Source organism: Archocentrus centrarchus, chromosome 7 (assembly GCF_007364275.1).
Source record: "Archocentrus centrarchus isolate MPI-CPG fArcCen1 chromosome 7, fArcCen1, whole genome shotgun sequence".
NCBI lineage: Eukaryota > Metazoa > Chordata > Actinopteri > Cichliformes > Cichlidae > Archocentrus > Archocentrus centrarchus.
This window is the reverse complement of record NC_044352.1, coordinates 32,781,900-32,809,557: the sequence shown is the minus strand read 5'-3', so window position 1 is coordinate 32,809,557 and position 27,658 is coordinate 32,781,900. Positions and strand designations below refer to the sequence as shown.

The 27,658-nt window shown below is 39.9% G+C and overlaps 1 protein-coding gene across 1 annotated transcript; it reads right to left on the bottom strand.

Moving 5' to 3' along the window:
- Positions 1-459: 459 nt before the first annotated feature.
- On the bottom strand, positions 460-24,851 carry sdcbp2 (syndecan binding protein (syntenin) 2). The gene is made up of 9 exons (XM_030733168.1): positions 24,702-24,851; positions 16,929-16,980; positions 15,400-15,496; positions 10,545-10,645; positions 9,621-9,785; positions 6,995-7,170; positions 4,551-4,722; positions 2,591-2,682; positions 460-1,863 (listed from the first exon to the last, which is right to left on the bottom strand). Exons 2-9 carry the CDS (start codon positions 16,977-16,979, stop codon positions 1,809-1,811), a joined length of 909 nt encoding a protein of 302 aa, XP_030589028.1. The 5' UTR covers position 16,980; positions 24,702-24,851; the 3' UTR covers positions 460-1,808.
- Positions 24,852-27,658: the final 2,807 nt, after the last annotated feature.

Genomic DNA, 27,658 nt, shown 5'->3' with positions numbered 1-27,658 from the left:
ATTTGAATGTGTATTGTCACTTTACCCTTTAGTCCTTGTCTGTGTGTGTTCCCTAACCTACAGTATGTAATATTAACTAATGTATCAGAGGTTGAGTCCTTTATCATCCTTCCACTGAGGGCGTTCAATGTAGGAATTTAGCTGACATCATAAATATCACCAGATAATGTCATGTAAATGAACTATTTTAATGGCAATAGTAATGTGTACAGGTACAGACATCATCAGTAGGCTACATCTCCCACCACAATGTATAAAGAAAGAGCAAAAGCCCCTATATTAATTAAAGAGCATGGAGGAAACCTCTGTACTGTCTTTGTGTTTATTTCCACACCGTCTGATTAGGAGGAATATCAGAAATGACTCGAGTCTGAACACAAACGTGAGCAGAAAGACTTTATTTGTTTTACAACATTATCATGGTTACATTCGTATATAAATTTTTAGATTTTTCTAGCATTTTTTTTTTACAGTATGACAGCGTTTTGTTTTTTTTTGTGTTTTGTTTTTTTAATCAGATTGCATACCTAGAAAATTAAAATAACACATGCATCTGAACGTGAACAGCATTAAAAGGAAAACATTTTATATAACAAGTAGAAATTCACAACTGTGAGCTCTGCTGAGTCTTGCTGTGCCCATCAGCCAAGGAAGGAATTTTACAGGGACGGCCTCGGAGAACACAGCAGAGGACGGCGGGTTCACCGGATTTTAAATGCTTTTCATTTGAATGGTTGATTTTCAGCATCAAATTTAAGCTTTAAGTTTTCTCTCACTAACATGAGGCATCACAAAGACAATAATTATGAGAAAATAGAAAGGTTGAACTTGAAATGGACAGAGGATCGAGGACCTCTTATAAGGTTAATGGAAAGTGCACTTAGTGGGTCCGCCTGGTGCCGACCCCTCCAAACAAACACAGACTGTTTCCTAGATTCTTTGAAGCACAGAGCCGCACGGGGCTCCTGCAGCCTGTGGTGCGCTGGGATCTTCTTACTCATGTCTTTAGCTCTTACAGAGTGTTTTTGAACAGTCCCAGCTGCATAGGTTAATGAACATGTACTGCTGCACCCTTTCCCTACACTTTCCCCCAGAATGTGCACACACAGTATCTGTAAACTTAATGTCAGAGGCTGGAAATGTGTTACAATGATATGTCGCCATCTCTTGGAAAAGGTGGAAAGTGCTACTCAGACCTGGGAGGTAAAATCTGGGAACTCTTTAATGTCGAAAGAAAAAAATGAACACTAATCATTCACCATCACTTTTACCGGCCACGTAAAAATGACTGTACACTGGAATCCACAACACACCTCTTCATAAGAGTGTGCAGGTGTTAATTCAGCTCAAGATTATTTACACATTAGGGGTCAAGTGCAGGGATCGGGAGCGCAGCTGTATATCTGCGTGGATGGACTCTGATGGCTGTCCATCAGCTTTTACAGCATTATGAAACTGTCAATGATTCATCTCCACACAGAGCAGGAAGCTCTGGACTCATGATAGTGTGCAGGCTATAGAACATAATTACTGTCCTTAATCTCAAATAAAAAACATATCAGACTACTAGGTTAACATATAAAACATACTAATGTCAGGTGAGGGAAATGTAGAAAAGGTAAAGAATAGAATAAAGGCATCTTAAGATTATGTTACACATGAGCAAGGGCGGAGTTGATGATTGTGATATAGGAGGCGGTTTGGTATGAAGACAGAAACAGAGAGAGGGACACATATGAGTAAGGAAAACAGAGAGAGAGAATCTGCAATGTAGACATCCTGACAGCTTCTAGTCAGCTTCCAAGTCCTCACACCTCTGGGACAGAGTGATCCATGGCTGACCGCATGAGGCCAGAGGACATCCTGGAACACAAGAACACAGCCTGTCAACTCAGCGGGTCAGCAAACCACTGCACGACTCCCATTTAGTCCTGATCTCTGGAGATGGGCATTTCAAACAGAACTGCTGTAAGATGTTCACTGGGAACTATTCAACTACTCTCTAAAGAACATCCCTTTTGCACTTGAGGCAATGAGCTCTGTCTGTCTCAACTCCAGCAAAGTGGAACCATGTGTGAGCATTTAACTCATTTTAATTCTGCGTATGTGGGTACCAAGACAGAGCTCTCATCTGGACAGGGAGCAGCAAAGATGCATCATAGATAAATGGCTTAATTAGTAAGGCAGTCAGTCAGATAAATTGTGAAAGGTGACTTTTATATAGAATTAATGACTCTGTTTTCTTAATTTCTTCAGTACTGAAGCAGTACTGATAATGTTGGGAGTTCATCTGACCTCTGGTCGGCCCATTTGATACCACCTTTTGGTACCCATCCCTGTTTTTAAAACTTCCCAGTCGGCTCAAAGGTTCATAAGCTACTGCCGGTGAAAAATAAGGATTTGCTGGCCAATCACAGACAAACAATCTGGAGTCATCTAAACATGATAAGTACCCAGCTGGGTTAAAGAAGAGTTGACTTAGGTGACTCTGAGGGCTCAGCATTATTCCACACAGATACAGATATGATTTGAGACTGGATGTTAATGACTGGTACTATATGGAACTAAAATGTCTCTGCTGCAGGCCTACCTCTTAATCATGTGCTCGTAGATGAACTTGGGCATGATGGTGATGGTCATGGTGGTTGGAGAGGTGGTCAGAATGTCCTTGATCTGAGAGTCCTGGAATTCCCACACAAGCAGAGTGAAATGTGAACTAGTGCATAAGAAGTACACTCACTTTCTCCAATGTTTTGATGTATTCTCAGAAACAAAACTCCAACACTGAGAATGGAGGAGACAAAGCCTAACTCTGTATTACTGTGTTTAAGAGCTCGCTTTAGAAGGTGCTACATTCTCAGAATCATTTACTTCCTCACCAGCATTGCTGAAGCATCCATCCTGGACCTGTGCATAATGAGTTCACACTCAAATGTTATTACAGTGGTAGCCTGCTCTGAATCACAGCACTACAAACGCTGAGGGAAGCAACTACACAAACACTTGCTGAGGAAAAGGGGGTTTGAAGACTGAGCCAAACAGGTACCAGATATACAAACAGTACATGTGGACTTTTTATTAGTCACTGTCATTTGACTTTTTAAAAACCAAGTTAGTTATGCCATGAATCTTTACATATATTCGGCCCATCAGAGTCAGGGGCTGGTAAGCTAGGCTACTCATTAGATTAACTAAGGCTGAAGCTCCATCACCACATAAGGCAATTTGTTCATCACACAAACTGTAACTGACAGCTGGCTGCTGATGGGCATACAGTTGTGTAGGTCACTCTCTAATTTCTCCCATTGGTTGGTGCTTCAATTTGCATTTCAAAGCCGAGATACGTTTACCTCACCCACTGTTTGCTAGCCAGTGTGGGTGTGAGGATTCTATGGTGTAGGCTCTCCCTGTGATGACACATGCTCATTGCATTTGTGTTCTTCCAGCTGTCTTCAAGGTCGATCAAACTGTTGTAGTGATTTCAACCTTGAAAAATATTTCTTATGTAAACATAACATGTAATAAAGTCTGGTCACTAAAGTCTAACTAAGCCTTAGTTTGACATTATAGGATAACTCAAACTGTGCCAACAGTTTCCACCACTAATTTATGAAGTGTTGCTGTGAAGCCTTAATCTGAGTAGGTTTGTCATCACTGTCTGGAGTGGGGGGCAGGTATGACTGAGGACGCTGCAGCGGGACACTGAGTGCTCATGAACTAGCAGTACGTCAATCACATGATGATCCTAATTCGTAAAATGATCATCATGCAGTTTTCATCAAGACTTTAAACCACAGACTGAAATCATTAACTAATCACTGAAGTGTTGCTGCAGTCACAGACAGATCACAGGAGCTGAGGTCTATTTGGCTTCATTCTTCAGACCTGGATACTACATCCATCTTTTATGCTGTATGGATTTTTCAGGCTTTTGTTCACATTTTTTCTACAGCTTCTCTTTATTTTTCCCATCATTTTTTAAACATCAACATGACCAACCTGCAGTGATCTTTTAGTTATTATGGAGGTGATTATTTTGTACTTCAACCTATTCTCACACAATGAATCGTGGCTCAATGAAAGGCTGATGTGTGCAGAAAGCCATAAATCTTTAAAAACAATGCTTCTATAGTAATGAGCACTGCAGAGGTGCGAGCTAACAAAACAAACCTCAAACCACATATTTCAAACCTGCATCACGGGGTACACAGAAACTACACACCTACTGGAGCAAATACTGCACTGAAAGCAAACTACTCAATATGTACTAAGCACTTCACAGGCTTGGAGCTGGTGAGTGCTGCACTTACTTAAAACGGCTGGGCGACCCTGTGTTTCATTATTTTCTGCTATTATGGGAGCAGCCATCCTGGTGCAATCTTTAAATCAGTCACCAAACATCTTATAAGAATTACAAATGTTCTGAATTGATTCTCATTTTTAGTCCATTTAATTCTCTGCACTGAACTTCATTTTATCTTACAAACACCCAAATATACTACCAAGCTATAAGATAAACCGCCTGATATGTGCAGGAGTGAGAGTCTCACCTTGAGTCCGATAATATTCTGTCCGTTAATTTCACAGATGTAATGTTCAGTCAGCAGGCCATTGCGGGCGGCAGAGCCATCTTTGACCAGTGAGGTGATCTTTCCATTCTTGTAGATAAAGCCCACGTGGCCTGAGCTGTCTTTGTGCATGGTGACGGTGCGCTGAAATGGCCTAGAGATGTACAAAGGAAACATCAGCAATCCATCAGCAGAAAGCCTTACAAAGCCTTAGCTATAAGGCAGCCTGTCATTATACAACTGTGACTCAGAAAATAATTTCATAACACTGGAAAAAATAAATTAATAAGAGAGCGGAAATGTGTGAAACAGTCAGCAGAGGGAGCCAAACATTTCAGCTCCACAGATGCTATCACACTGCAACAAAACCCCAGCAGCTTAAATATTTTAAGATTTTACATTGGAAATCTGCTCACAGGTTGATAGCTCCTTCAACACTTACATCCTGTTAGTGTTGTTAGTGAAGCCTAGATAAAAAAATTTGAATGTTACACTTCTGTATTAAAGGCAAGGCAACAATAGAGCTTTGGTGCCATACACAAATGGTGACCGAGTTCCTTAGTCAGGTATAAAGATGAGGTCTACACTGGAAAACAAACCCATTCATCCTTTGTGTATCTGTTCTGTTTTTAATGTGCATCATAGTCATTATAGTTTGGAGGATCACAGAGAAATGCACTGAGCGGGTGCCGACACCGCACGGCTGTTTTGGATTTGTAACCAGGGAGGAGATAGCTTTGTCAAAGTGCATGACAGATTTATGGCTCTTCTAATACTGAGTATAGCATAAACAATATGCACCTATGCTGTGAATTTGAACATCTTAGGTGAGATCACATTGACAAGATTTTCTGAAAACTTGACCTCTGACCTTTACCTTTAGGTCATGGTCGCTGAGATTCAAACTCAGATTTTTTTAGTGGACACATCTGTGGTGTGAATTTGAACATTCTAGGTCACATCGTTCACCAGTTATGGCCAATAATAAAGTTTTTGACACCAGGCGCCAGGGTGGCTCAGTGGTGGAGCAGGCGACCAGGTTTGAGTCCCGGCCTGTTGCTCTTTTTGTTTTTGACACCAAGGCCAATAAGCTCGACTTTTCCTTTGAAACTAAGCTAAGGAGTGGATTGTTCCTGAGACTGAAGTCTCAGGAATGCGTGTCACCAAATAAAAAGACACATTGCTGAAAGTAAAAATTGGATGAGCAGACAAACTATTTTATGAAAAGCTTATCTAACTGATATGATAGCTCTCTGAATATTGTCATATTAACCAATTTAGTTTGATCACTGTTGTAAATGCACAGTATTAGTTCATGTTTGTTTTCTTACTTTATCCTCCTTTATTTCAGTTAACTGCAAAGTTTCTTCATTTGGTCTACTTTTAGTTAACAGTAATAACCTTGTATTCAGCATCCTGCATGCAGGTACAGACTGAATGGTAAAATCTCCTCCTACTATGATACTGTATATACTGTATTTCACTATATTAGTGCAGGCCACCTGGCTACGCTGCACTAAAAGAGTGCAGCCTGCCTTTCACTACATTAAAATAATGTAATGAAAGGCTCTTCAGAATTCATTTTCACAGTATATGTCCTGTGAGAACTGCACACAGTGGAGGTTAGCTTAAGATGGACCGATTCCTCTCATTTCCACCTGCATATTATTATTATTCCAAATTCACAGTTAAATTTAATTATTATTGTTCTTATAGCGGGCTTTAGTGAAGCAACTCAGTTCATCCTTTGTATGGAAGCATCATTTTAGCTTTCTTCAGACTGGCTGCGCCTCATAAACACCAGGTGGTGCCAGAGCTGGGTCCATAGACCGTATAAAACGTGGATGTAGCTATGGTGACATGACCCTTTGGTTTCGAAGTCCCGTTCTGAAGCTTGAAAGCGTTTCCGCCATCAACACCTTCGGTACAAAAAACTGGATGTGACGGGGAGGGGCAGGTGCGACCGTGAAACCGCAGGCTGATTGGCTTACAAACTTGTGACTTACAAGTCATTGGGCAACAAGCACGTGACTTCATTCCTCAGATATTCTTCCATTTCGAAACATGGTATGACTAACTTTCAATATGAACCAAAATGAGTGACTGAGCCCTCAAACTCAGCAGGAAACTGTTTTTCCCACAGGTATCGCCATCTGGTGGCATTAAGATAGAATGCAGGTTTAAGGACCTTTCGGCTCCATTTGCCCAGCTCACATCCATGTTTTACACTGTTTATAGCTGTGTGTCATGACGACAATATTAAGATATGTGTATTTGGCATCACGCAGAACAAAGAGCAGAAAAATGAGTAAGCCCAGCTGTACGTGGGCAGCTGCATGTTCAGAGTTCATTCTGTCAAACAGTGATGCAGCAAGTCCTGATAAAAGGTTTCACAAAGCACTGCTGTGCACTAAGAGTCTCCTCACCTATCTCTGACCACCAGCTCAATGCGGGTCTCGGACGCTGCCTTCAGAGCCTTGTGGGCCTTGTCCGCACTCCACCCAGCACAGTTCTGCCCGTTGATCTGCAAGACCTGGTCCCCAAAGCGCAGCCCAGCCAGGGCAGCAGGAGAGTTAGCCTGCACCAGCTGGACAAACATTCCCTGAGAGAAAGAGGAAACAGATAAAACATTCAGAGTCTACCCGAGCCCTCCATCTGTTTTTTTTTTTTTCTTTTTCTGTTGGTAAAATTCTTACTTACTAATCCCCCCCCCCAAATATGTTTTTTTTTGCTGCTGACTTCTGTTAGCTACCCCAAATATTGCCAATGTCATGACATCACAGTCATACCAATAAAAATGCTTCTGTCTTAATAATGGAACATCATCACAAGCAGGTGGTTTCAACAGAGGCTTTATGAGCTTTATCAGCTCAAGTAAATGCTGTGTTCAGAAGTCAACTACTCACATGATATCAGCCAGCACAGCCACATTTACTCAGTTAATGTTTAACTAGACCTTAAAAAAGAAATGCAAACCTATAATACAAAAAAGGACTGTTGACTCCAGATTAAAAGAGATTAGCACAACAGTCTGACGCAACAGACACAAAGCACCAGCCACCAGTGTTCTCATGACAACAAAAGCATCATATGACAGTTCCACAAAGTCTAGCAAATGCAGCTCAGGACAGATGACTGATACCGTCATCTTTGTGTTATTCACTGACGTGTTCACGTCTTCATTTTGCTTGGGCAGAGAAAAATACTGTGTTCCTTTGAACTTTTTATAATTAGTTTCCATTCATTTCTGCAGTTATGTGTGAACACCGCCCTTCAACCTGACCTAAAAAAACTTGATAAGCCTCATAATGTTCTCTGAGAGAAGCCTACCCTGCTATCAGTTTAAATCGTTTCAGCTGTACTATGAAGCAAGCTCAACACACTGAGGATACTTTTTGCCTATCCAGCTTCACTTACCCTAACACAGGCACTTAAGCCCCCAAAAAAAAACAGAATACCTGTTTGTACCACATGACCTATTCCAAACATTTTTAATCTATGTAAAAAAATACCAACGGTAACAGTTTGACAGGCATAAAAATTGTATTTTTGTATCAACAAGTTGATTCCCAAAGAGCTGTTAAGTGAAAATGTGGTATATATGATGGTGTGTAGTGTGTCCTTAAATAATTTGAGGAAACTGGACAAGTGGAGGAAAAAACAAAAACATTCAAAGTCATGTCCTTAAGAAATACGTGGACAATTTCTTATAGTAAATCTTTAATTTGATTTCCGAATTGTTCTGATTTGGAGACAAATAAAGTATTACTTAAAATAAAATCAAAAACAGCCCACTGCAGAGTAATTACATGGTTACTAATCACAGTAATTATTCATTTAAATATTATTTTATCAAGTTAATATTTAAAATTAACTTATTTTCACCTACTAGTAATGTTGATAGGTTAATTTATATTTAATAGGCTACGTCACCTTCATTATAATGGCCTTCTCATGCTTTTGTGTTGAGCCTACATGTAGCACTGTTTTCAGAGACATTAGAAAAGCAGCAGGAAAAGGGACTAGATTAAAATATCTTTCCAGCGTAATCCAGCCGCAGAGCAGAGCGAAGTACAAAGAGCTGACGTCAACCCAAAGGTCAAAGGTTACAAACAAACTTTTCAAGTTCGTAGTTAATTCCGATGTCGCACCCTTTCCTGTGTAGCCCTCTTTTCAACCAATCAGCATTTGACCCACCCACAGCGTCATTCACATTGAGCATTGGAGAGTTTTTGGAGGAAGGCATGCACGCATGTTTGTATAGTTTGCATCCCTCTCTGTGTAGGCAAATACCTACGCAATGGACACAAACGCAGTACTCTAAAATAAGCTTTAGGCATATGTTTTGCAGCTCCATACAGATTTCTTTGGGTCAAAGATTGCTTAAAAACGTTTTTTTTTTTTTTTTTTTGATAGTAAAGGTTGAAGACCTCTGATCTAGAGTTACTGCTGCCTACTCAACACATTCACATACGAGTGTTTCTTTGTGAGGACATTCATTAGCATTAATCTATTGATAAGCCTCTTACTCCTAAGTTTAACAATCATCAAGTGCCAAACCAAATCCTAGAGAGAATTCTACAAATTCCCATTCATGTCTGGATGGAACACTGCAACTCGTCTGGCCTTTGGAGCAGCCACATTTTAATACACAGACATGCATTCACCGAGTGTGTCCTTACAGCCTTCCTCTATTCAAAGCAGCATTTATGAGAGCCTGAATGTGACACATTTAGGGGACATTTGCAAATTGTAGCTACAAAAAAAATTCTGGTTTACACTTTCCCTGAATGGGCTCTGCTCTCGTTTAAGTAGCTAAAACAGTTGATAAAACCACTAGTGATCAATATGCTGGAAGAAAAGATGGTCCACGCAGAGTCTGACCCACATCAGAACTGTGATCCTGTGCTTAAGAACACAAGAAGTTGTGTGGATTTCCTCGGTCGCTGGTGTGGTGTCAAAGGGGTGTTAACGACTGTCAGCCTGTGCTGAAACATTCATGTGAAAGTGAGTAGGTGCGTGGCAAAGGGCTGGCATTTGCCGTTGACTCACATTGTCGACGGCCCTGAGCCGGAGTCCGACCTTCTTGTCCTGGTCCTTGCAGAGGATGACCTCCCGCAGCCCTGGGCGGATTTCTGCCCTCCTGATACCGATGTCTGCTCCGGTCACCGGCCGCACCATCCCTCCAACACCTGAGCTTGAGGGCAGTGCCACTTGCTGGTGAGGGCAAACAGTAAGGAAAGTGAGAAAGTTAAAAGAAGTGGGTTCAGAAAGAACAAGCAGGGATGAGGGAGAAAGGATTAAAGAGGAAAGCTATATTAATATTCAGCTCAAGATAAAAAGGAATGCTGCATCACATAGAAATATGTGAGGATTCAGTTTCATCTCCTCCTCCACCAGTGTATGAGATGCTTTAGGCTTTTCTTTTGAAAACTTCTATCATTAATATGCTTTGAAATTATTTTTTTTAAAAAGCAGAAAAATAACAGCGGAGGTGCAGAGTAGCAGCAAATGGCAGAGAACACAGATGGTTAAATGCCAGGTGACAAGACTGAGTGCACCAGGATCCAGAGACACACACACACACACACACACACGCACACACACACACACACACGCACGCACTGTGTTGGAGGGGAATGAGGAGCTCACACCCTCCCACACAGTGCTCCAGGCCTGCAATGAGTCATTTAGTAATGTGGAGCTCCAGGAACACAGTACTTTTGTGCTCCGATGACTCCTCTGTCCAATAAAAGCAGGTTTAGAATCTTTAAACATCACTGGCTTAAAGTGAGATTCATTTTGAAATTTTAATCAAATGAATTAAAACTTCTTTTGCTTTTATGTTTTTTAACAGTTTAAACAAAATATATATATCACTCCACACATAAATCCATACATGATCGGGTAGGATGAAGCTAGAAATAAGTCTCCCACACACACACACACACACACACACACAGCCACAATGCTTACATTGTCAGCAACAGGCATCAAGGCCAAATTCTTCTGGACCTCATCGCTGTTGAGGGCCAGTCCCATGTAGTCTCCCAGCTCCTCCAGATTCGGGTACAGGCCTGGGAGAACAGGCAGGACAGAGAGGGGGGGTGAGTGGGTGAAAAAGGAGGTCAAGACAGAACTGAAGTTAAGGGAGCGGTTGGAGGCGGGCAGAGCACATGGAAGAAGGTTGAGGTGGTTGTAGCAGGGGGGAAAAATAGCCACTTAACCACAATATATGGAGACAGAACATCTCAATCCACTACTATGCTGATGACACACAGCTCTAATCCTTCAGTGAAGACCAACAACACTACAATCTTTCCAATGTACAAACTGTCTAAATAATATTCAAAAAATTAGGTAATGTTCTATGATTAAACTAGACTAGATAATATGAAGGTACTTGTCACTGCTTCTGAAAAACTGTATCCTAGCATCCAGTCCTCATTGTTCCTTTAGAGATTCAATCAGTTCAATGGTCAGTAACCTGGTTGGGTTATTTAATACTTACCTCATTTTTGAGAAACACATAAACAAGACCAAAGCACCAGGGAAGATATTTTTAGTGAAATTCTAAACCATTTGTGCTTTAATTTCCTGTCAGATTATTGCAATCACAGGGATCAATCAGAAATCAATTAGTAGAGTCTGTGGCAGCAATACTAACCAGTGTGCAACCTGGGGTTCTCAGGCAGGAACCTGCTAACTGCTCCCACTTCATACTTTGCTGTCAGGGCTCCTCAGCTGAAAATGCCCTGTCTGAAGAACTCCAACTCACTTTGTCAGTATCTTTATGTAAATCGTGTATAAAGATTTATCGGCAGACCTTCTTATAATTTTTCTTTTACACTTTTCAGGTTATTGTATTCTTGGCAGAGAATCTCACTGTAATTTATTCTGGACATTGCACAACAGTCTTACAGACACAAAGCTGAAACAGCAGTAATTTATCCTTGAAGCTTCATTTTTTGGTTTTTGATATTCTTCTAAAAAATTTTTCCTGTCCAAATAATTGTAGTGTGCAGTGTGTTGTTCTATAATACTTTGTGTTATAGAACATCACACTTTGTGTAGCGCTGGTTTTGATAAGTGCTATACGAATATATTTTAATATTTTTATTATTATTGCCTTTAGGTTACATAAACATTAAAATACAAAAAGTAAACATGCTTATAGAAGTACTTACTGTACTCCTTCCCCTAAAATTAAAGGTGAACACAGGCTTTAATCTCCCTCCTGCAGTCACAGGTGTATGAACGTTGTTTGTAGTTTGTTTAGCCTCTTTCCAGCACTTTATATTTTATTCATATCATCCATCACTACAACGCCACTGTCTGAGCTACAATAAGCTCTCCACTCAAGACCTCTGACAATGAGCGACCTGTGTTAAAAAACCAGACATTGAGTTCCTTGTTATGACAGCAAGTCCTCCATAATCTACTATGGAAGGGTTTGCTTGCTGTGTGTCAGTTTGCCTTTTTCATCTTCTTGTTTTGCCTATTTAAATATAGCAATATTCCTGTGTATAAAAATATACACAGAAATTTTTATGCAAATTTTCATGCATGCCTGTCTGCATAGTTTTATACTGGAAACAGTAAAAGAAAGAATGTGTATGGTAGGTATTCAGAGGACGTTTAACAGGTATAAGTTAAGTGGTTAAAAACAAATGAAAATACACTATATTGCCAAAAGTATTCATTCACCCATCCAAATAATTGAATTCAGGTGTTCCAGTCACTTCCATGGCCACAGGTGTGTAAAACCAAGCACCTAGTCATGCAGACTGCTTCAAACAAACATTAAAGAAAGAATGGCTCACTCTCAGGAGCTCAGTATGCTCAGCATGGTACCGTGACAGGATGCCACCTATGCAACAAGTCCAGCCAGAAATCTCCTCACTAAATATTCCACAGTGGGATTATTTCAAAGTTGAAGCAATTGGGAATGACAGCAAGTCAGGCACAAACTGATAGGCCACATAAAATTACAGAGTGGTGTCAGCAGATGCTGAGGCAGATAATGCGCAGAGTAGGACTGCTCGATAACAGAAAAAATCATAATCACAATTATTTTTGCTCAATATTGAAATCACGATTATTTAACATGATCACTCCCTGCCTTTGTAAACACTGCATTTATCACAAGAACAATGAATAGCTTGAAATCTACAGTCTCTTGAAAATAAATACTAAATTGAAAATAAGAAGCAGAATATATAAATACACACCCAGAGCAAGTATTAGTAGTGCCGTGTCCCTACGGTCCCTTGCTAATCATGCTCCATGATAAGTGGGGACATGACAGGCATTATTTGATATTTCTCGGGAGGTGCAGGTCAGGTTACGGCGTAGATTTCCCGCTTGATAAGTAACGGTAATTAACACATAATGCACCTGCACAAACATAACAGCCAGTAACGTCGCTGGCCACTTAGGTTACATTGTAGGGGCCCACAAAGACTCAAGGCTCCAGGGGTAAGAGTATACAGAGTGTAATGTGAAAAAAGCATTTTAATAATAATAACTTTTTGTCAAATTACACTGTTTTGGAGATTGTTTGAAGCCAAAATCAAAACCAAAATTCGATTAATTACACAGCCCTAGCACAGAGGTTGCCAACGTTCTGCAGTCAATGGCTACAGACCTCCAAACCTCATGTGGTCCTTAGATTAGCTCAAGAACAGTGCATAGAGAGCTTCGTGGAATGGATTTCCATGGCCGTGCTGCTGCATCCAAGACTTACATCATCAAGCATAGTGTAAAGCATTGAATGCACTGGTGTGACGCATGCTGCCACTGGACTCTAGAGCAGTCTAGACGTGTTCTCTGGAGTTACGAATCACGCTCCTCCATCTTGCAACCCAACGGATGAGCCTGGGTTTAGCGGTTGCCAGGAGAATGGTCTTAGGCACTTTGACAGCGAATGCAACCAGGCACAGAACGGATTGCCAGGAAATTAACTAATATGTTTACCTGTTCTGTAGCTGAAATTATTAGTAGATTAATACATAAGTAAATAAACAGAAAAATAATCAGCAACTCAGGGGAGGGGCTGTAATTCTTAAAGTAATTTACTGACTGCTGAAATGTTACCCACAGCTACCTGAAAAGCTAGAGCTATAATGAGGAAGTTATCATAACTTTAAACTGTACTGCCTGTGTGGTGGCAAGGTGACCAGAAATAAAGGGGTGGTGTTAGATCCTATCATTTGATGGGGGGAAATCCAAGAACTGCAATGCTTTTGTTTTGTTCTTTTAACCTTCTCCGTCGAAGGTTGCTATTGGATTCTGACGTCTTGTTTACTAATCACAGAAATCACAGTGAGTCAGCTGTTGAGGAGACAAAAGTGGAAATGAAACAAACAAAGCAATGGATGGGCGGCATGTGGTATGACAGGATAGCAGGAGGGAGCATTTAAATGATTTCGATCTTAGTCAATACTTTTATCAATATACTACTCAGGGATATTCTTAGTTTCATAACAATGACTGTACAGTGACTGTACCAGGTGGAGTCGAGACTTAAGTCAACATGATCTAAATATGTCATTTAACCATATATAGACTCAACCCATGCAAACAGAAATCCCCCAAGGCACACTCACAGATGACAGAGAAGCACCCACAAGTTGTTGATCAAGCACAAAGCATAAAATAAAATATGCCAATTCAAGGTACACTCCTACACTAGGCTCCAATTAAAATCACTAAATGTGTTTTGTGATATCAGAAAATGAGAAAGCCTAGTCATAACAGTTGGCCTGTCCTCTCTGTTTTCCGTGTCTTTCTATGCTCTCTTATTTTATCTCTTTGGTTCACGTCTCCCACGCATGCCTTCTCCACATGTACCCACACTGACAAGTAGAAAAAACTCTTATTAGGAGTGATTTCTCCTATTTTATTTACTTCTACAATGTTCCAAAGCAAAGCAAAGTCTACTGAGGTGAAGTATCTGGGTAACAACCTTTTGAATTCAGTAAACAAGGACCTGGATTCATATCAAGAGAGATTCCAAAGGAGCATTTTACTGTTTTACTAGAATTCACCCATGCTTTAAGATAAGAAAGAGTTAAATCTCCATTAAAATTATTTTGTTGCTTTGAACAAACTGACCTCTTTTTCTGGTCAGTTTGTTCAATGGCAGTGACAAAAGACGACCTTGAAAGGACAGAAGAGGGGTGATATTGTTCAGGAACAGAATTAGTATATCTAACTAGGCAGTGTTGATGTCAATCATACTGCCCCCTTGTCACCCCCTCCTCCCCTTTCTCCTTTTCAGCTCCTCCTCCTCTCCCTTCATGCCCTGTCCCAGCGCAACTACCAGAGCTGGTCTCCATGGTGACTCATAGCTAGCTCTGCTGAGGTAAAAACAAAAGACCGAAAAGCCCACAGGACTTTGCATCCAAGCAGAGAGTGGAGAAACTGAGTGAGTGGGAGAATGGGATAAGGGGGAGAAGTGAGTGAAAATAAGTGGTGTTCTCTAATCTCCAAAGGCCCTTCTTTGGCCCACTTTTAATCTTTTGTGGAGTGGCTTCTCTCGCCATGCTTCCACCTAAGACTGAGCTACTGCACAGTTCAGGCTTACATTCACACAAAAACACAGAAAAACAAAAACAGATGGGCAACAAAATGGAAACAAGTCACAAAGTGAGAAATCACAGAATGTGTGGAGAAACACAAGCCCCCACACAGAGACACACATCAAACAACAGAAACAAGAGAAAGACCAAAGGACAAACAAAAGGCACTGGAAATGTGTTTAGGTGGCAAAACAACAACAGTATTTTAAAAACAATGCTTTCTGAAGACTCGCAACAGTGAGACTCACTTGATCCTGGCATCCCAGCAGTGGCAGCCTGAGGTTGGTAGGCTCCCTCAGTGATGGCTGGCATGGGGGTGGTAGTCTGGGCGAACTGGGCCTGAGCCTAAAAAGTAATCAGACACACCATGATTTATGAATACGGAATTAGAGGCAACTGTGTGTGTGTGTGTGTGTGTGTGTGTGTGTGTGTGTGTGTGTGTGTGTGTGTGTGTGTGTGTGTGTGTGTGTGTGTGTGTGTGTGTGTGTGTGTGATCAACATTTCTGTGACTGTGAGTGACTCAGTGCATGGAAGATGATTTCTTACAATGTTCAGACTTAATGTGGTATTGTTGGGCTGTACAGCTCAGGTCCATTATGGTTATTTTTCAGCAAATGAAGACTCTTCATTGGCATTCATGGGATCTTATTTAAAACTACCACATATTTATGCTATACACTTTAGAACAGGGTATCACCATTCCATAGCCTTCCTGACCTCTGTGAGGGTCTTATGTAGTGAAGCAGCCTCGTCTTTCTTTCTAATAATCCTGCAAGTGGTTCCCTCTGAAACTTATTCTGCTTTGCCAGACCTCAACTTGACCTCCACCATAACTTTCATTTCTTAATTCCATTATGAACTTAAGACAAGGCTACATGAAAACACTTCCTCCTGCAATGGGCGTCAGTTTTTTTCATTTTCAAAGTGCTCAGCAGCTGCTTGGAGGAACCAATGGAAAAGGTTTGTGGAGTATTTCTTACATTTTATTTATTTATATAGCCTTGAAATTTGCATCAGCTGGCCTTTCCTTGAGAACAGGCCAAGTACAGTCTTGAGACCTTGCTAAAATTAATCTTACCATTCAAATCTTTTAGGGTGCCAAAGCGCCATCCTTTTTCTGTTCTAAAATAACAGCAAACATATAATAATACTGAAATGTTCCTTAAAAAAAAGTTGAGAAGTTTAATACCTTTTCTAAACAGAAATTTTATTCAGGGGTTCCCAAACATTTGCACTGCCCTGTACATCTTCAATGGCATGAGGATCTGTGCTGATATGAAAATGTTATTGAGCACTCTGTGATTCCAGAGCCAAGTTGAATTAAAGTGGAGGGGCTCAAAGGACAGGTTAAGCCAAGGCTGGTCAAAACCAAAGCTGCTTGAGGACTTTAGGTTATATTCTACTCAAAAAGCTGCTAGACTTTTTATTAACTGTCCCTACCTCCTAAAAGGTCATTCATTCAGTTTCTCATCTGTGGATATGAACTCCTAAACTCAATGCAACACATCTCAAACTCCTGAAAGCTGCAGAACCACAGGAGACAATTACAGTCTCTCTAAAATCAACTGCCTTCAATGATGACTAAACTGAACTTCCAAATTGAGATTGTGCAACATCAGTAAAATTTCTCATTTTCAAAGGGAGAAAATGAGAACCATATTTGAACCATCGTAGCATCAGCTCTTGTTCTGGAGAGGCCAGCATCACATGCTGCAGGAGCACTAATTGTCTCCAGATAAATGGTTTAATATAGATTCACGTCAAACCCGCCTCTTACCTTGATGACCTTGTCGACCTTAAGGTCCTCGAGTGATGGGTACAGGGACATGCTGTGGAGACAACACAAACGGCTGTGAGTGAAGATAACGGGATGTGTAAAAGGCGGTACATCCATGCTTTCTAAAATAACGAACTAAAAGACAGATACTTACAAACACTTAAAATAATAGTAAATAATCACACATTAATCGCCTGCCTTTCCAGTTAGTCCCTCATTTTGTTGACTTCATTGTATTAACAGCTGCTGGAAGCAGATGTTCTCAGTGAGCCCAGCATAGGGGCATCTGAACCAGTGCTCCACCTGCTGTACAGTCATGGCCAAAAGTTTTGGCAGTGGCACAGTTTTGCGTTTTCATACTATTTGCCGCTTCAGTTTTAATTTGTATTTTTTTCCTTTTCCTGTGACAAGAACATCGTAAGCTTTAAACAAGTTTCAAAGACTTACATTCACAAATAATTCAAATGTAGGCAGGCAAAGAGTCAGTATTTAGAGTATGTCAAGGAGTATTGTTGATGTATATCGAGATGAAATTAATTTTCTTCATCCGCAGAAAAAGCCTTTCGTTCAGCTTCTCTGTACTGTGCTCATTATAAAGGTCTCTGCTGAGGTCTTTAAATCTTGCGTGAAGCATGGGCTGCCTGCCACACAACATAATACATGAGTACCTATGGGTGGAGGGAAAAACTTATAGACAAAAGCATAAGCAGGGAGTAATAGCATAAATTATTACATTAATATAACTAAGACTCCTCTGTGGTTTAGTATAAACAAAAATTAGACCAGAAGTCATTATCATGAACACAAACAAACAGCAGGGTGCAACAGGAAGAGGAAATGAGAGGTAGCAGTCAGTCAACAGTCCAGCAGAACAGGCTATGACATGCACTAACATGATTACATGTCACAAACAAGTATGTCTGAGTCTGGCATCTGTTACAATAGATCCAGCCCTTTCATTTGCTTTGTTATATAATATTATTCATATGTTCTTTTACTCTGGTGCCTAGTGATCTGGCACAAAAAGATGCTGATGAAGGTTACACAATGTCTACATTTTGTGTTAAAAAGGTTCCTTGTCTAAAGTGCAAAATAAACTACAGCATCCTCTGATTTAAAGCTCGGGCAGCATGGCAGCACAGTCGTTAGCTCTGCCACCTCACAAGAGGGTCCTGGGTTCAAACCAGAACTAATTCTCAACAGTTTCACTACCTGGTAAAATAAGTGGTGACCTTTACTGCATATAACCCACATTCTCCATTTTTGGCCCATTGCTTTGACTTTACTATCATAACAAAGTAGAAAAAAAAAAATGAAATTTGTATTTGTGAAATTGGAACCTCCCAATGTTTCTTGAAAAATTACTTTAAGAAAGCATAGCTATTTGTAATAGCTATTCTTCCTTAAAACATATTGATACTGCAATACTGTTTTTCCATTCCATTTAGGTTAAAAATAACAGGAAAAGGCAGTAAGGTAAAGTACTAAAGTGACACAGACTCACAGCAAGAACTGTATTGTATGAACACAATTACTATTTATGGTCACCTTGCAACAGCCCATTCTGACCCTGGAAAACCCCACCATTGTACTTGACCAAATGCCAAAAAACAAACAAACAAACGAAAAAAAACATACACCCACAACTTACCACATGGGACACACACATTACTGAAAAGCAATGGTTCTTAAATTTTTTCTGCCATGGCCCACTACAGCAGCTGAGTTGCTTCCACATACAGCACAATTTTTTGACAATCATTGATCCAAAAAAGAACTCAAGCTGAACTTTAGTGACATAAAGCACAATACCACAGCATCAGCAAACTATTGTATGATTGTACAGCCTGGGTGGCTGTAGCTCAGTAGGTAGAGCAGGTCACCTACTGATCGAAAGGATTCCTGGCTACTCCAGGCTACATGCCAATGTATCCTTGGGCAAGGTACTTAACCCCAAGTTACTCTCAGATGAATGTGTGTGAATGTTAGATAATTAAAGCACTTAGCTTAGCTAATATGGAAGTGCTTGTATGAATGGGTGTGCATGGGTAAATGTAAAACGTGTTGTATAAGCGCTTTGAGTGCTCTGACTGAGTAGAAAAGCGCTATATAAGAGCTAGTCCATTTACCATTTGTTTTCCCTACATCAGTTTCACATCATATTTTTCTCCTGGTCCTCCACATCCCTCCTGCAGTGGTTCTGCCCGAGGTTGCACACAGGAAAACTGAATCATGCATCTGTATTCCAAAGTGCATAATCTTTCTCTTTAATTGATAATTTATCACCAGTAGCTGTTATAAGTGAGCAGTAAAAAAAAAAAAAACCTGCAGAAGTTTGGAAGGAAATCAGCATTCTGCTGACATTAGATGTAAAAAATGTAAATAAAAAAAAAACAGAAAGAGCAGCTGTATGTCAGCTTTGTCAGAATAAACTGTAATATAACCGAAGCAACATGTAACCATATTCTGCACCAGGATGCGGACGCTAGCATGGAAGAACCCAAAGCTATTTGTGTTAGCATTGCTAATGTTAGGTAAACGCTGCAAACTAATCTGCGTATGAAATGTTATACATGGCACAAAGTGCCGCACATTTCAGCAACATTTAAACAATATTTGTTTAACGAGGAATGTGATTTAGTTTCATACAGTTCCTGTACACACTAAATATTTGTTTGGTCAATTTCTAACTTCACCCTTTTAAAGTGTGCTCAGCGGTAAATGTTTTCTGAGGATTTCTGTCTTTCAGACTGGTTGAATAGCTTAATTTTTGTTTCTCTCGTTTAAACGACTAGCAAATAAAGTTTCCAGGAACATCTCTACTATTACCACAGCAGAGTCATCAGTCCAGCAGAACAAAATATTATGTTGATAAAGATGAGCTGATCACACATGACTGCAGATACCAGTACATCAGATCTGTAAGCCATATGAGAAAAGCAAATTATTTTTAAAATATGAAAATGACTGTCTTTCCATTTCAGCACTTTCTACTTTTCTACAAGTTCATTTGTCAAACCGTGACAGCTAACTGTGCGTCATGATCACAAGACATGTGGACACTTACTCCTCAAAGAAAAACAGGAAATCAGTGAGGAGGATAAACGACACCAAGGGTCAAATTCCAAACAGACTGAAAAACTGAAGCTTCATAGCAAAAAAGACAACATAATGGTGAAAAAAATAGAGTCAAGTGAAAAAATGACTTGCTCTCCATCACACTGATGAACCCATCACAAAGATAAAAACATTTATACACCATACTGAGGCAAAAAAAAGTCATTAGCACTTCATAATGCAGCCTATGACTTATGGTGTAATTTCCCAACATTTGCCAAGTGATTTTTCTGAAATAAAGGTTCCATTTTCAGTACCTAAAGCTACCTGCCAGTACCTAAAAATACTTCAAATGTAAATTACATTCTACTTCATACCTAAAAATACTTGCATTATAATGTTTCCTTTACTTTAAAACTGACAAATGTTACTCAAAGGCCAGATGTTACTCACTTCTTGTACTGTACCTACATTTTAAATATTGTTAGGTACCAGTAATTATTTTTAGATACTGAACAATGCACGGCAAATGCTAAGTCATTAGCTGTATTATGTGTTACCAAATAACTGCATTTCACAATAATAATTGTATGTCATAATACTGTGGCAGAACACACAGTCAGACACTGAGTTTAATACCAGTGAATAAAACTAACTCAGTCCCTAAAGCAAGCAAATCACTTGACCACAATAACATCTCACTCTCCCAGCTACTCCAGCCACTACTCTATTCTATTCTGCTCAGTCCTCACGTACAAGTGCATCATTGTGCAAGTAGATACAGAGGCACACTTTTGTACCTTCTACTGTTTACTTTTCAGCTGTTTGTTTGCTCACTTTATATTCCTCCTTCATGTCTGCAGGCTTGAGGTATAAGGGAATAAGCCTGGAAAAAAAAAAGAGAGTTTGACCAACTTTTGCCATGACATAATCTAATCCCTGAGTCACTTCTGCATCTGCAGCTTAAATGAAGTGGACCAGCTGATATTTTCATTCAGAGCCTTTACTCTAACAAGAGCATCGATATGGCAAAAATCCCTCCACTGCAAGCACTGACAATTTGAATTCATCAGTTAAATGTGCTAAAGTAAAAGCACTTGTTCTGCAGGTCCTCTGTGGCTAGTTATAATCTGAGATTGTTAGTAGTTACCCTTCTGTAAGGAGCATTTCCCCAGCCTGAACTGCAAAAGTGTCACAATTCACAAAACTTCTGCTTTAGATAATTTAGAAATAAAGAAACCCTGTGGGAAAGAATGTTAGAGGGGAAATAGCTCAGACATTCATCTGAAACCTCAAGGGCTGTGATTAGGCAACCATTTCAAGAAAAACCAACACAACACAGAAAGTCCATATCATGTGCCTTTAAAGTAAATATTTGCAAAGCAGCCAATAACTACAACCAGAGGTGGGAAGAGTGCTTAAGTAGAATTTTCAGGTATCTCTATTTTACTTGTGTATTTATTTTGCTGACAACTTTTTATTTTTCCTACCTACATTTTAACACAAATATCTGTACTTTTCACTCCTTACATTTTCAGAACAGGCTCATTTCTTTAGGTTTAACACATTTGAGGGAAGCTTTTATTTCAGGTCACTGCGTGCCTTCAAACTTTAAATCAATTTGAGCTTAAAAAGAGGGCCCAATAACACATAAAAGATGATCCTATTGGTGTATCCATCGCTGGCTTATCACACACAAAGATGAAAGATGCAAAAACACTTAATTTATGCATTATTTATAGCGCTACACTCAGAGGTTAATGTGGACTGGAATGATCTGGAATGTCCTTAAGTTGTGGTCACGGTACTTGGAACATGTAGCTAAAGCTACAGAGGAGAAACAAGCACAAAGGGAGCAACGACTTTTACTTAGCAGGTCATTTTAAAAATAATGTTTCTATCAGCTCAACAAATATCAGCAAACACACAGTTTCTTTGTGCGGTGTCACAGTGTGTCTGCTAGCTAAAGGTACAGTGGCTGTGACATTTGATGAACTGGAAATTTAAAGCTTACATGTAATGTCCTCATTTCTTAGTCAAATAGTGGATCTTTATATGATGTGAAGTTATGTTTTTCATATCGTAAAGTTTCCTGGAAAACAATGATGGATACTAACTTTGTGTTATTCAAAGGTTTCCTGAAAATACTCGTCAGTTTAGTGCAGGATAAACAGGTTATAGCTTGCTGTACTGTGGTTAATTTACAGTAAAGCTCTGTGTTGAACTGGTGCACAGCAAATGTGGTGTTCATGGTCAGTTTGGTTACATAAAGGGTAGCAGAGATGAATTTGAATTTAAGCTGATGATGCTTAGATTCATTCACTGAATTCAGGCTTTATATCACCTGCATACTGTCAGTATAAAGACAGTGTGGAGTGTGGAGGCAAAGTTAAAAAAAAGTTTTTATTCCCATGTACTAATATTATTTTATTATTATATTAATATAGCATGAAGTTCCATTAGTTTTACACAAAAATAGCGGGTAAAAATGTTTTTCAATGAGCTATTTTCCATCCATTCGCTTCTGCTCATCCTGTTCAGGGTCGCGGGGGGCTGGAGCCTCTTGTCATAGGGCAAGAGGCTCCAGCCTGTCGCAGGGCAAACAACGACAAACAACCTTTCACACTCACATTCTCATTCACACCTATGGGTAGCCAATTAACCTAACCCCAGTGAGTGCATGTCTTACTTTGGAATGTGGGAGGAAACCGGAGTACCCGGAGGAAACCCACGCAAGCACAGTGCCACCGTGCTGTGAGTACATTTCAGAGCCTGTACTTTTTCACTTTTACTTGAGTAAAGATGTTGAATTGGTACTTCAACTTTTACTGGAGTATTTTCTTAACACAAGCATCTGTACTTCTACTTAAGTAAAATACTTTTGCCCCTTCTGAATACAGCTGTTCCATACTTATACAGGAATAAGACGTGCCCTGGAACAAAGGTCGTTACTTTTAACAAAAAACTAAACTACAACCAGGTGCTAAAAAATGTTTTAGTTAACTGAAGTAAAACTTTTAAAATGACCTCTGATTAACCAAAACAATATTTTGTGCATATAAAACCAACATTTATAGAAATATGCAGGAAATATCTTTACTTTTAGCTTTGTCAGTTTGTCAGCCCAACTAGTCTGAGAGGCATTCATACATGTTCAAACTCAGAGGCCATAACTGTAAGTCAAGGGCCATAGGTATTTTACACAGACTGTATAGAAAACACAGACGTAACCTCCAAGTCTGAAAAGCAAAGCCAAATCAGGAGTTCCTAAAACCTGCATTCTTGCTAATCGCCTGCAGGGGGAGATTCCTCACACTGCAAAGACATCTAGTCATAGAAGTCCATAAGAAAATGACCTTACTGCTCACTTAATCTATGACCTCAATAAAGACTTTCCTGGTGAGTTAATGGTCTATATCACTAGTTTTGAGTCTTGCTCATTTTGCAAATTATCATATCAACAATCAAAAAGTTGGATAAAGCAGGATTTCCTTTGAGAGTGACTGACCCTTTTTCTCAGTCACATCCACCTTCAGCCCATGAGGTCCAGCATCACAATAACAGGCGGTATCACAGTAGCTCCATCCTTTATATACAGTCTACATTACTGTAATACCTAGTCTGAATTTGTTATACAAATATGTCCCCTTCCCCCTTACTTATTATAAATAAAGACTAGACTAATACCAATACTAATTAACCTAAACTAAAAACGAGCACTTTCTAACATTAAAAACCAAAGTGCAGAGTCACTGTGGAAACTAACCAAACTATATGTAAAATAAAATGAAAAGAAAAACAAATGAAAAAGACAAAACTACAATAACTCAAGCAGGATCAAACAGAAGCGCTCAAGTGGAGTCCAAATTCCCCAAAACTGAAGTACTGAATTAATGTACTTTTCATCACTTCTATTCAGCCTGACAGTGTGGAGCTAGCGAAGCAAAAAGCTTTGCTGGAAAGTGGAAAGAAAGGAGCAGGCTAACTTCAGTAAGCCTGAACGAATTGGTTGGATCTAAGAATGCGGTCTTCCTGGCAGCTTATTCCGGTCTACTGACATGGCTGGGAAAACCAGAGAGGGAGGGAGAGGGGCTGAAAAGGTTAAAAAAAAAAAGAGAGAGAGCGAGAGAGAGAGATCTACACCCTTTTTAATGTGCCCTATTTATTAATACCACAGCAGCTAATATCCCGTTATCCTTTAAAAAACACAAGCACCGTGAGCTGTTGTTTTAACGCTATAACAACAGAGGAACTGCCTTTGGCCCACAGACAACATGTTACTGACGTTAGATCAGTAACAATAACGGATTCGGCATAGCCATGGTTTTCTAATACTCATGCCAAATGAAGCAAATAATGAGGCCGTACAGTTGCGTCTAAATCATATGACAGTCATTAAGTTACAATAAATGAACGTTACCTAACGTGACCGCACGGTCATTAAAAATTAATGAGCTGCTTTAAGACGGCTGCTACAATTTAGACAGTTATAAGGCTGCAAAAAACATATCTGAAATGAGAACACACTGTGAGGTGCGTGAATCAAGAGAAAACCAGCCGAGGAGCCGAGGAACAGACCGTCTTTGTTCCGACATAAACAGCGGGGACGCAGGGCGCTAGCCGTAACGACGTTAGCTTGTAAGGTACACGAAGTCAGGATGTAACAGTTAATCCGAGGAAGGCTCTTCTACAAGAATTTGGTAAACGCAGTCTCACCTTGTAAATGTTTGGTTGTAAAATCAGCTCAAACGCTCCGGAATGTCAGATAGCAGCGAATGCCTTTATTTTGCCGTCTCTGCTTCGCTGCTCCTCTCAGCCGATCAAACCTGAAGGGGACTTCTGGAAAGTGATGTCACTTCTGGCTTCCTGGACGTGCTAACCACGTCAATCAATGTTGACGCTGTAAGCCACGCCCGGTATCGGTCACATGAATTTTGACTCAACATGGCCATATTTATGTGAAAGAAACGTTATTGTTGCCATCAGGAGTTAATGCCCTCAATAAGACCCAGCAATTCAATTTTGTCCTCTGTGGGGGGAATGAGTCTGAGACCTCAAGTTATGCCATCTATATGAGTCCTACTGTACTGTCAAGAGGACATCCTGGGCTTTCTAGTGGGGCCACACGTGTGGGGGTTTCACTAACAGACAACATGAACTTTCTTTTCAAAATGACGGGCACTGCAGCTTCCATATTTTATGGAACCAAGGGAGGTTAATCTATAAGTTTTTTGCAGATATTATTTTTCTATTGCTAAAAATCAAATTGCTTCTTCAACGTGAGATTCTTAACTTCAATTTAGGAGGATTTCAGAAATGTACACTAATTTTAACCCTTTCAAAACAAAACTTTTATTCAGTGTCCTTTGTAAGTGGGATACAGGACTTACTAACTCCTGTTTTCAACCAGTGTCCATACTTAAGAAAGCAGAGGGCTGAGGGAGGGAGAAAGGAGTTTACTCAGATTTGTAGAAGAGGAGTCAGAGTTATTGCTGCCAGTGGACAAAGTGGAGGAGGGGGAGGCATTAAAGCGGGAGGGAAAAGCTTTCGGAGAGCTTGAGCAGGGGCAAAATGATGGCACCCACCATCCATTATGGATAAGAAGCAATGTGTAAGCCAGGGCTCTGAAGCTTTTTTGGCATTACAGTGTGTAGAAGGGGAAATAAGAGCCTTTTCAGTTGAGTACACACACACACACACACACATTTATGTATATGCTAAAAGTGTATTAAACTGCACGGCTCCTGTCTTTATCAATTCAATTTCAATCATATGAAACATGAAAATAACACAACACTGCCCACAACCACCAAGACCGGAGGCCCTCTGATTACATCAGATGGTAAACGGGAAACTGGGCTTTTGAATAAAATGTCAGAGCACACAGACCAGAGGGGGGTGCTTGTCTCTGAAGGCAGCCTTAAAACTGAAAACAGTCTGGAGCTGAAAACATTCTTCAGCAGATCCACGTTCACTACAGGACTGATAACCTAGGGTCCAAATTTGCCGATTCCTAGTTACAGCCAATCCAATATAGTCACTGTGTGGAGACAGATTCTTAAAGATTAGGCAGTCCGTCAAAGTAACAAATGATCTTCATGTCTCAATAAGGACAAAAAGTATAATACCCCTTGAAGGTGAGACCTCTACTAGACTACAACAAGACTACAACAAGGCTGCCTCAGTCTGTTCAGACCATGGAGGGCCTGTGTAGATAATTCCTTTCACAGGCCAGTGTCCAAATCTCACAACTTCAGTGCCCAAGCTTACACAACACTTCTTATCCATAATGGACTTTGGTGGCTTCATTTCGCCCCATTTCAGGCTCCTCCAAAGCTGGTACTCTGAGCTTTTACCTTCCTGCTCTGATGTCTGGTCCTCCTCCATCTGATCTGAGTCCCCTTCCACGATGCGTGCGATCATTGTTGCAGAATGCAGTTTAATCAAAAAGCTCGATTATGAGAAATTATTTGCTCAAATGATGTTTCAGTGTTCAGATGTGTTTCCTTCATCTAACTATAAAAAAGAATTCCACACAACAATGAAAACAATATCATTACATCACATCGTTCTGTATTCATGCGAGACCTGACTACAAGGGAAAGAAGATGAAAAAAAGAGACAATTTTAACATGTTTCTTTCAACCACAATACTTAAATTATATCTGCTGTTGTGTGTCCTGTGTGATGAGTCTTTTAGACAGCATTTGTTACTGTTACTTAACTACCACTTTTTACAACACTCTAAAGATACAAAAATAAAACATAAAAAAGAACAATTATCAGTTCCGTTTTTCTGACTGCCTGGGAAAAAACAGGCACTGCTTTAGTCAAATTTATGGCCAAAAGACACCTCCCACAGGTTGTTTGTCTTGTCCGGCCTCCATAACTGCATAAGACTCCACACAGTTTTAAAAATAAAACCCTACATGATGTACTCAGACATTCAGACAAGAAAATATTTAAAAAAAAACTGCGTGTTGCCCAGGTTACTGTACTTAGGCAATAATATTCATCCTCAACAACATAAGGATCAAAAATATAAATGTTGTACATGGATTTTTTCTTAAAGCCACCGCAGGTAGCTCCACTAGTTTGATTTGGCAGCGGGTAACTTCTTGACACAACCCCAAAGGGATTTGTGTCTCCTCCTGGCAACAAACCAGGGAACTTTCATTTGTCAGGTCAATGTGTAAACCACAACACTATGGAGCCACTACTGATGGATTATTAAAAGTGAGGGATGAAAAGAACATGAATAAAAAGTGACCAAAATTATCACCAAGCGTTGCAAAATTCCCAAATAAGACAAAATGACATCACAGAGATGCAAGCAGCTAATGCAAAAATGACTAAAAGAGACTTGAAATGACTAAAATGTGATGCAAAATAAAACTACACATAAAGGCAAAAAAATCCAACAAAAATGGCTCAAATAAAAAGAAAAATGAGAACATGACATGAAACAACAAAGCAAAATGGTTACAAAGAGAAGCCACATAACTGAAATACGATGCAAAATAAACATAAAGATGCAAAACGCAGGCAGCACGGTTCACAGCTAGAAGGTCTGGGTTCGAATCCACCTTGGCCCAGCTGGGATAGGCTCCAACCCCCCCACAACCCTGAAAAGGAAAAGTCCAATTGTTGATGTTATGGTGGTGCTAAGTTAT

What these genes read in the sequence shown, in the direction of transcription:
- sdcbp2 (XM_030733168.1), bottom strand. Translation starts at nt 16,979, where the DNA reads ATGTCCCTGTACCCATCACTCGAGGACCTTAAGGTCGACAAGGTCATC. An exon ending in GAGCTGGTGGTCAGAGATAG is followed by an intron (nt 4,723 to 6,994) that starts GTGAGGAGACTC and finishes GTACATCTCTAG; the next exon opens with GCCATTTCAGCGCACCGTCA. An exon ending in TACGAGCACATGATTAAGAG is followed by an intron (nt 1,864 to 2,590) that starts GTAGGCCTGCAG and finishes CTTGTGTTCCAG; the next exon opens with GATGTCCTCTGGCCTCATGC.